This window comes from Lepidochelys kempii, chromosome 13 (assembly GCF_965140265.1).
Source record: "Lepidochelys kempii isolate rLepKem1 chromosome 13, rLepKem1.hap2, whole genome shotgun sequence".
Taxonomy (NCBI): domain Eukaryota; kingdom Metazoa; phylum Chordata; order Testudines; family Cheloniidae; genus Lepidochelys; species Lepidochelys kempii.
Window position 1 is genome coordinate 5,751,577 of NC_133268.1, and position 10,262 is coordinate 5,761,838.

Consider the following 10,262-nt stretch of genomic DNA (forward strand, 5'->3'; position numbering starts at 1 on the left):
TCTGGGCTCGGGAAACAAGCACAGACTGGTGGGACCGCATAGTGTTGCAGGTCTGGGACGATTCCCAGTGGCTGCGAAACTTTCACATGCGTAAGGGCACTTTCATGGAACTTTGTGACTTGCTTTCCCCTGCCCTGAGGCGCATGAATACCAAGATGAGAGCAGCCCTCACAGTTGAGAAGCGAGTGGCGATAGCCCTGTGGAAGCTTGCAACGCCAGACAGCTACCGGTCAGTTGGGAATCAATTTGGAGTGGGCAAATCTACTGTGGGGGCTGCTGTGATGCAAGTAGCCCACGCACTCAAAGATCTGCTGATATCAAGGGTAGTGACCCTGGGAAATGTGCAGGTCATAGTGGATGGCTTCGCTGCAATGGGATTCCCTAACTGTGGTGGGGCTATAGACGGAACCCATATCCCTATCTTGGCACCGGAGCACCAAGCCGCCGAGTACATAAACCACAAGGGGTACTTTTCGATAGTGCTGCAAGCTCTGGTGGATCACAAGGGACATTTCACCAACATCAACGTGGAATGGCCGGGAAAGGTGCATGATGCTCGCATCTTCAGGAACTCTGGTCTGTTTCAAAAGCTGCAGGAAGGGACTTTATTCCCAGACCAGAAAATAACTGTTGGGGATGTTGAAATGCCTATATGTATCTTTGGGGACCCAGCCTACCCCTTAATGCCATGGCTCATGAAGCCGTACACAGGCAGCCTGGACAGTAGTCAGGAGCTGTTCAACTACAGGCTGAGCAAGTGCAGAATGGTGGTAGAATGTGCATTTGGACGTTTAAAGGCGCGCTGGCGCAGTTTACTGACTCGCTTAGACCTCAGCGAAACCAATATTCCCACTGTTATTACTGCTTGCTGTGTGCTCCACAATATCTGTGAGAGTAAGGGGGAGATGTTTATGGTGGGGTGGGAGGTTGAGGCAAATCGCCTGGCTGCTGGTTACGCGCAGCCAGACACCAGGGCGGTTAGAAGAGCACAGGAGGGCGCGGTACGCATCAGAGAAGCTTTGAAAACCAGTTTCTGGTTTAACTTGGATTTAAACTTGGAGAGTGGTCAGTTTGGATGAGCTATTACCAGCAGGAAGTGAGTTTGTGTGTGTATGGGGGTGAGGGGTATGTGAGAAAACCTGGATTTGTGCTAGAAATGGCCCACCTTAATTATGCACATTGTAGGGAGAATGGTCACTTTGGATGAGCTATTACCAGCAGGATAGTGAGTTTGTGTGTGTGGTTTTTGGGAGGGGGGTGAGGGGGTGAGAGAACCTGGATTTGTGCAGGAAATGGCCCAACTTTATTATCATGCACATTGTGTAAAGAGTTGTCACTTTGGATGGGCTATCACCAGCAGGAGAGTGAATTTGTGTGGGGGGGTGGAGGGTGAGAAAACCTGGATTTGTGCTGGAAATGGCCCACCTGATGATCACTTTAGATAAGCTATTACCAGCTGGACAGTGGGGTGGGAGGAGGTATTTTTTCATATTCTCTGTGTATATATAAAGTCTGCTACAGTTTCCACGACATGCATCCGATGAAGTGAGCTGTAGCTCACGAAAGCTCATGCTCAAATAAATTGGTTAGTCTCTAAGGTGCCACAAGTACTCCTTTTCTTTTTGCGAATACAGACTAACACGGCTGTTACTCTGAAAAGTTTCATGACTGGCCAGGCTACGGTGTGAAAGTTCTGTTTGTTTCTCCTTGATGAAACCCCCCGCCCCTTGGTTCACTCTACTTCCCCGTAAGCTAACCACCCGCCCCTCCTCCCTTCAATCACCGCTTGCAGAGGCAATAAAGTCATTGTTGCTTCACATTCATGCATTCTTTATTCATTCATCACACAAATAGGGGGATGACTACCAAGGTAGCCCAGGAGGGGTGGTGGAGGAGGGAAGGAAAATGCCACACAGCACTTTAAGCACAGCACTTTAAAAGTTTACAACTTTAAAATTTATTGGATGACAGCCTTCTTTTTTTTTGGGCAATCCTCTGTGGTGGAGTGGCTGGTTGGCCGGAGGCCCCCCCACCGCGTTCTTGTGCGTCTGGGTGTGGAGGCTATGGAACTTGGGGAGGAGGGCGGTTGGTTACAGAGGGGCAGCAGTGGCAGTCTGTGCTCCAGCTGCCTTTGCTGCAGCTCAACCATACACTGGAGCATACTGGTTTGGTCCTGCAGCAGCCTCAGCATTGAATCCTGCCTCCTCTCATCACGCTGCCGCCACATTTGAGCTTCAGCCCTGTCTTCAGCCCGCCACTTACTCTCTTCAGCCCGCCACCTCTCCTCCCGGTCATTTTGTGCTTTCCTGCACTCTGACATTATTTGCCTCCACGCATTCGTCTGTGCTCTGTCAGTGTGGGAGGACAGCATGAGCTCGGAGAACATTTCATCGCGAGTGCGTTTTTTTTTCTTTCTAAGCTTCACTAGCCTCTGGGAAGGAGAAGATCCTGTGATCATTGAAACACATGCAGCAGGTGGAGAAAAAAAAAGGGACAGCGGTATTTAAAAAGACACATTTTATAAAACAGTGGCTACACTCTTTCAGGGTAAACCTTGCTGTTAACATTACATACATAGCACATGTGCTTTCGTTACAAGGTCGCATTTTGCCTCCTCCCACCGCGTGACTACCCCCTCAACCTTCCCCCCTCCCTGTGGCTAACAGCGGGGAACATTTCTGTTTAGCCACAGGCAAACAGCCCAGCAGGAATGGGCTCCTCTGAGTGTCCCCTGAAGAAAAGCACTCTATTTCAACCAGGTGACCATGAATTATATCTCATTCTCCTGAGGATAACACAGAGAGATAAAGAACGGATGTTGTTTGAATGCCAGCAAACATACACTGCAATGCTTTGTTCTACAATGATTCCCGAGTACGTGTTACTGGCCTGGAGTGGTAAAGTGTCCTACCATGAAGGACGCAATAAGGCTGCCCTCCCCAGAAACCTTTTGCAAAGGCTTTAGGACTACATCTAGGAGAACCGCAAATGCCAGGGCAAAGTAATCCTTTCACATGCTTGCTTTTAAACCATGTATAGTATTTTAAAAGGTACACTCACCAGAGGTCCCTTCTCCGCCTGCTGGGTCCAGGAGGCAGCCTTGGGTGGGTTCGGGGGATACTGGCTCCAGGTCTAGGGTGAGAAACAGTTCCTGGCTGTCAGGAAAACCGGTTTCTCCGCTTGCTTGCTGTGAGCTATCTACAACCTCCTCCTCATCATCATCTTCTTCGTCCCCAAAACCTGCTTCCGTATTGCCTCCATCTCCATTGAAGGAGTCAAACAACACGGCTGGGGTAGTGGTGGCTGAACCCCCTAAAATGGCATGAAGCTCATCATAGAAGCGGCATGTTTGGGGCTCTGACCCAGAGTGGCTGTTCGCCTCTCTGGTTTTCTGGTAGGCTTGCCTCAGCTCCTTCAGTTTCACGCGGCACTGCTTCGGGTCCCTGTTATGGCCTCTGTCCTTCATGCCCTGGGAGATTTTGACAAAGGTTTTGGCATTTCGAAAACTGGAACGGAGTTCTGATAGCACGGATTCCTCTCCCCAAACAGTGATCAGATCCCGTACCTCCCATTCGGTCCATGCTGGAGCTCTTTTGCGATTCTGGGACTCCATCATGGTCACCTGTGCTGATGAGCTCTGCATGGTCACCTGCAGCTTGCCACGCTGGCCAAACAGGAAATGAGATTCAAAAGCTCGCGGTTCTTTTCCTGTCTACCTGGCCAGTGCATCTGAGTTGAGAGTGCTGTCCAGAGCGGTCATAATGGAGCACTCTGGGATAGCTCCCGGAGGCCAATACCACCGAATTGTGTCCACAGTACCCCAAATTCGAGCCGGCAACGTCGATTTAAGCGCTAATCCACTTGTCAGGGGTGGAGTAAGGAAATCGATTTTAAGAGCCCTTTAAGTCGAAATAAAGAGCTTCATTGTGTGGACGGGTGCAGGTTTACATCGATTTAACGCTGCTAAATTCGACCTAACGTCCTAGTGTAGACCAGGGCTTTGTGTGGGCATCATTGAAGGCACGCAGACACTACAGTGAGGAGGATGGTATAGAGGCCTGGGTAGAATAGAGCAGAATGAAGAACTGAGCTTCTAGGAGAGAATTTTCATGAGGAGGATATAGTGGGTTGGAGCACTGGTCTAGGGATTTGTTATATTCTGTTTGTTCAGATGGGAATTACCTCAAACACACAGTGCATTTATCTACAGCAAACAGTAAATGCTGGTGTTTTTAATGGTGTCCATTAAAGAATTCCTTCTGGAGCCTGTCTGTGTCCGGTTGGGTTTTCCACAACTGAGGCTCAAGATTTCTTCCCTCCCAGTTTTTTTGCTACAGGTGATCAAAGATCCATGGAGATCTGCAGGAGGTACTAGGATTGGACCCTTCAGTGCCAGAGTGTCAATGGCTGTGGCTAATGAGCTTAGTAGATCTTCTACTCCAGTGGTTTTCAACTGTTTCTATCCTAGCACCTGTTTTTGCATTCCAGGATCACTTCATGTAATAAGGATCCCTGTCCCACTAAGATGGGAATCCTCGGGCTGAGAGTCCTTGTTCTATTCAATGGCCTCTCAATGTTCTAGTGAAGAGGAGTTACCTGCAAGGATGTTTTGGAAGTTGTCTGGCTCCATGAGCTTCCAAGGGTAGTTCATTGTGGTTGCTGTTTCTTGCCTGGAGACCAGGCGGGTACTGAGCTGAGCCTGGAGGGGTTGCTCAGTCCAGGATAGGATCTGGGTTGATGTTGTGTGTGTGTGTATTCCTCATAACCACATCCTTTCCAGTGATTCGGCTCAGGGCTAGACCTGCTCTGTATGTGACCAACTTTGTGTGTCACTAGCCAAGCTGAATATTGGGTTTAGGTGTATAATGCAATTTCAGTGTATTTTCTACCCCTTGCCAGCAATATTTTATGGTTAATACTCTCAAAACCAGTCCCTAATTATAATTTATCTAGAGGGGCTATAGTAACAAGAAGGCAAAGGCCTTTTAGCATCATGAATGACTATGCTACTCTTGAGCTGTCATAATGAGCGAGACATAGCATGCATAGAGTGAAACAGAATTTGTCCTTTCTGTAAGGTGGTGTACCTGGGAGGTAAGCATTCAGCATTTCATGATGAGGTATCAATATAACTCAGATGTGAGGGGAAGATGCTCTAGAGAGCAGCTACTACACAGCTTCTCATTCACCCTGCTCCCTGAGTTCTAGGGAGCCCCTTTCTGCACAGATCGGCATCAGTGGAGGCATTGTAGCATCTGGGACCAGTGGGGAGGATAGAGGAATAGCTACTGTCCCTACACATAGGCTTGGGGGGACTTGCAAGTGCCTATTGCTACCCTCCACGTTGAGTTGCAGAAGGTAGCATGAGGCCCTGCCTCTGGGCAGATCCTGGCACTGCAGGCATATGTTCTTTCGCTGCATCTCAATCCTCATGTATAGCACTCCAGATAGAATACGTCAGTCCCGGACTTTCCTTGACTGGAGACTGTAAGTTGTCTTGAATGATCCTGAACTGTGTGGTGATGGTTTTGTGATACAGATAAGTGCCCACTAGAGAGTACATGGAAACTAACAAAGTATTTTCCACTGAATGCATCCGATGAAGTGAGCTGTAGCTCACGAAAGCTTATGCTCAAATAAATTTGTTAGTCTCTAAGGTGCCACAAGTCCTCTTTTTCTTTTTGCAGATACAGACTAACACGGCTGCTACTCTGAAACCTAACAAAGTAGTGTCACCTGAGATCCAAATATGTTCTGAACGCAGGTATCTAGACGGGAAAAGCTAGAGCATTCACCCTGCTACTGGAAGTCATGGGATTTGTATTCCTGAACATTTAAATGTGTTTTTACAAAATCACTTTTCATAGAATCATAGAAATGTAGGGCTGGAAGGGACCTTGGGAGGTCATCTAGTCCAGCCCCCTGAACTGAGGCAGAAACAAGTAAACCTACACCATCCTTGACAAGTGTTTGTCTAACCTGTTTTTAGAAACCTCCAATGACGGGGATTCCACAACCTCCCTTGGAAGCCTATTCCAGAGTTTAAGTGTCCTTATAGTTAGAAAGTTTCAAACCTAAATCTCTCTTGCTGCAAATTAAGCTGATTGCTTCTTGTTCTACCTTCAGTGGGCATGGAAAACAATAGATCATCATCCTCTTTATAACAGCCGTTATCATATTTGAAGACTGTTATCAGGTCCCCAATCAGTATTCTTTTCTCAAGACTAAACATAGTTCTTTTAACATTTTCTCATAGGCTGGTTTCTAAAACTTTTATCATTTTTGTTGGTCTCCTCTGGACTCTCCAGTTTGTCCACATCTTTCTTAAAGTACAGTGCCCAAAACTGGACACAGTACTCTCACTGAGACCTCACCAGTACAGAGTAGAGCAGGACAATTACCTTCCCTCTCTGACATTCAACATTTCTGTTAATACACCCCAGAATGATATTAGTCTTTTTTTCAGCTGCATCACATTGGTGGCTTGTATTCAATTTGTGATCCACTATAACCCACATATCCTATTTGCTTACTGCCTAGCCAGTTATTCCCCATATTGTAGTTATGCATTTGATTTTTCCTTCCTCAGTGTAGTATTTTGCAATTGTCTCCATTGTACGGCTCTTGATCCAAAAGCTTTTACTCAAAAGCTGGGGGAAACCAGTCCCATTCTGGTGTGAAAATAGCCACAGCAAAGGAGTCAGACTGGGTTTCATTGTTAAAATAAGATGATTGCTATGCACCAGACTGCCCTGTCTTATGCCGTGTGGCTCCAGGTCAATGGGGCAGCATGGGTGTAACTGAGAGCAGAATTTGGTGATACAAACAACATATTAAAATTCAGACAACACTTTGCAGTGCAATGTGAGCAAATCCCCTAGTGACTCTCCTGCTTGAACTTGGCTATGTGGGAACTGAATGATTATGTGCCACATTATTTTAAGTACAGTTTCTGATATACACGGTCCTTTACCCTTCTTCCCTGACAGTTGTAGGCCTTAAGCTGAGTAGGGGCAAACACTGAATTTAGCCTAACCTTGCTAGAGAAAGTAGAGGATAAAATGAGGGCTGTTATCTGCTCTCCTTTCCTGTCTGTCTTCTGGAGTGGTCCTGCATAGAGCATGGACATTGGACCCATTCACCCATGTGAGCTCCAGGATGGAACTTTCAGCCAGTGAAGATGAATCTATTAACAAACTTCAGATCATGTTCCATTTAGGGTTATTCCCTGGTTAGCTGGCATAAAGGAGTAAAAGAGGGCATAGAGTATGTCCCTGCAATACACAGGCAGCAAGGCACAGATGGTGGGAACAAAGGGGCTTCAGGTACACGCAAAACATACTTCTACTCAGACGAGAAAGTACGCCTGACATTTAGTTTATTCTTCCAGCTACTGCACATAATGGCAGAAATTCTGGTTCCATTTAAGTCAGTAGTTTTGCCATTGACTTAAGTGGGGTCAGGATTTCACTCAATGGGCCAAATTCATCACTGGCACTAAAGTCTACGGTGTTGTGTCCTCTTTACTCAGTTGTGTCTTTATTATAATCCCCATGAACAAACTATATAATTTACACTCACTGGGCCAAATTCAGACCAGATGTAACTCCATCAGGAGAACACTGGTCTGAATTGGGCCTTTTAAATCTTGCCTTAAAGGCATCTTTTCTGGTTTACATTTGAGTCTCACTGTGTTATATTTTATACAGGGAATGATACGTAAAAATAAATGGCCCCATCTCATATATAATTTTATGTTATATAGTACTAAAATATTATGTTTCTATTATATTTTAACTTGTATTCCATTAATATAACTCCTATTCAATAAATAATTGTAGGTTAGGACCACTGTAAGTTACCTGGTACCGATATTATTTAACCCTTTAATGAAACAGGTAAATGTGTCGGGTTCAGCTGGTAAAATGTGATATATTTGCTGTTATGTACTTAATTAATTGATTTATTATTATTTATTGTGCTAGCACCTAGGAGCTCCAGTCATGGACCAGGACCCCACGGTGCTAGGTGCTGTACAAAAACAGAACAAAAAGATGGGTCCATATCCTAAAAATCCTGCTTGGCTCATCCTTTGTTTAGGTCAAAACTAATGATCTTTTAACCTGTCATCTAGCTTTAGAAGATAGAAATCTCCTACATTAGTCTTACAATTGCGTGACTAAAATAAAACAAAGTCCGTAAATATTCTGGCAACCACATGGTATTTCTCAGGCATGTACAATATCAATTTACTGCACAAGAAGAGAGTACTTACGAGATATTTGTGCCATCAGAGCCTCAACCACTTCTCATAGATTTATCATATCAAACAAAATGACGTTAATAAGCCTCTGATTCTTGGTAAATCAGTATGCACATCAGCTGAATCAGCATAGGGCATACATGCATATTTTGCTTTATTTGTTCATTTGTATATTTGCTGATAAACCATGGTGTTTCCTGCTGTAATAATGTATGTTGATGTCATTTTTAAATGACAGGTGTTGAATCTAATAATTAGACTTTTCACTGAAGGTCTGGGAGAGCTATAGAAGGATTTAATTATTCCCAAATCAGTTTTGTGAGCAAGATAATCATTAGCCCCATTTTAAGGATAGGCAAACTGAGGCACAGGGAAGTTAAGTGACTTGCCCAAAGTCACACAGCTAATCAATAGCAGAGACTGGGATAGACTCCAAGAGTCCTAACTCACAATCCCCTGCTTTAAATACTAGACACACTGACATTTGACAAATCCAAAATCTTATCCGTGCTGCCTGGGCAAGTTACCTAGGTCTCTCTGTGCCTCAGTTCCCCGTCTGTACAATGGGGACAATAGCACTTCCCTACCTCCCAGGGCTGTTGTGAGGATAAATACACTAAAGATTGTGAATTGCTTTGAGACCTACTGGTGAAAAGCGCTATATAAAAGAGCTAGGTATGATTATGATTATGATTATGGTCTCAAGTTGCAGTGGGGGAGGTTTAGATTGGATATTAGGAAAAACTTTTTCACTAAGAGGGTGGTGAAACACTGGAATGCGTTACCTAGGGAGGTGGTAGAATCTCCTTCCTTAGAGGTTTTTAAGGTCAGGCTTGACAAAGCCCTGGCTGGGATGATTTAACTGGGAATTGGCCCTGCTTTGAGCAGGGGGTTGGACTAGATGACCTTCTGGGGTCCCTTCCAACCCTGATATTCTATGATTCTATGATTATTATTACTTATAAGCCATGGTGAAACCCTGTTGTGCAAATCTAGAAAGAAGCCTTTTCTTTCCACTTCCAAACAGGCCAGGCAGACCTGAACATGCCTTTCCCTCTGTGAACATGCATCAGAGCTCCCAACGCCTCTCTATGCTAGTAGTTACAATTCTAGTTTTCCCTCCCTCTGAAGTATTCCATTGTAAAAGTCTCCCTATCCTACAGCATTTCTTTGCTGGTATCTACTGTCCCTGTCCTGCACACAGTTCCCTTCACCACTAACAAAATGTGGAGTGGTAGCTTTTAAGCCTACATCCTAGCCATTGAGGTGAATTTGCAATCTAATCAGGTCAGGCCAGCCTTGGTGTCTTCTCCAAAGTAATGGATGGACTAAAATGAGTTGGGAGAGGGACTGAATTGATAGCCTTGTGATTACTGCCAGAATTCAATTTGTAATGGCAATAGCCTCTCCTAGGTGGTGAATATCAATCACTGCTAATGCTTAACTAGGCCTTCAGCTCTAGGCAGCTCGCTATGTCCCACAGGCTTTGGGGGCAAATGCAGCCTGCTCTAAAAGGGCCCAGGGACATCCGTGTTTCAGCAATCCAGCCTGCAGCTACACCGGGGAATGATAAATGATGCCACACAAGAGCAACCCTCTCTTTCTTTTGTGAATTTAAGGTTTGCAAAGGGAGTCACGTTCAGAGCCAGAGAACAGGTCCAGCACAGAGGCCGGAAGTGAAAGCTTCCTTACATGGCCCCAGCCATGTGCCTCAATCCTGATTGGGGGGCTGGTGAGAAGTTCTCTCTCCAGGGCCCACTCAGCCCTCGGCCTCGCTGCTGCTGTTGTTATGGCTGGTTTCAGCAACGTGGATGCTTGTCCCCTACACTGTTCTGAGCCCATCAGCTCATATCACACGGGACACCCCGCATCCGGGAGCCCACCAGCTCGTATCACACGGGACACCCCGCAGCCTTCGGATGGTAGCAGCGGTCAGTCGCGGCTGACCTCAGCCAGCTGCCTAGTGCTGACAGTGCCACACGGTGCAAATATCCCCTCT

General features: G+C 45.8%; 1 protein-coding gene across 1 annotated transcript; it reads right to left on the reverse strand.

Moving 5' to 3' along the window:
- Positions 1-1,862: 1,862 nt before the first annotated feature.
- Positions 1,863-3,553, reverse strand: LOC140896891 (uncharacterized). Its single transcript, XM_073308976.1, has 2 exons — positions 3,064-3,553; positions 1,863-2,475 (listed from the first exon to the last, which is right to left on the reverse strand). The coding sequence occupies exons 1-2, from the start codon at positions 3,464-3,466 to the stop codon at positions 1,958-1,960; spliced, it is 921 nt and encodes a 306-aa protein (XP_073165077.1). The 5' UTR covers positions 3,467-3,553; the 3' UTR covers positions 1,863-1,957.
- Positions 3,554-10,262: the final 6,709 nt, after the last annotated feature.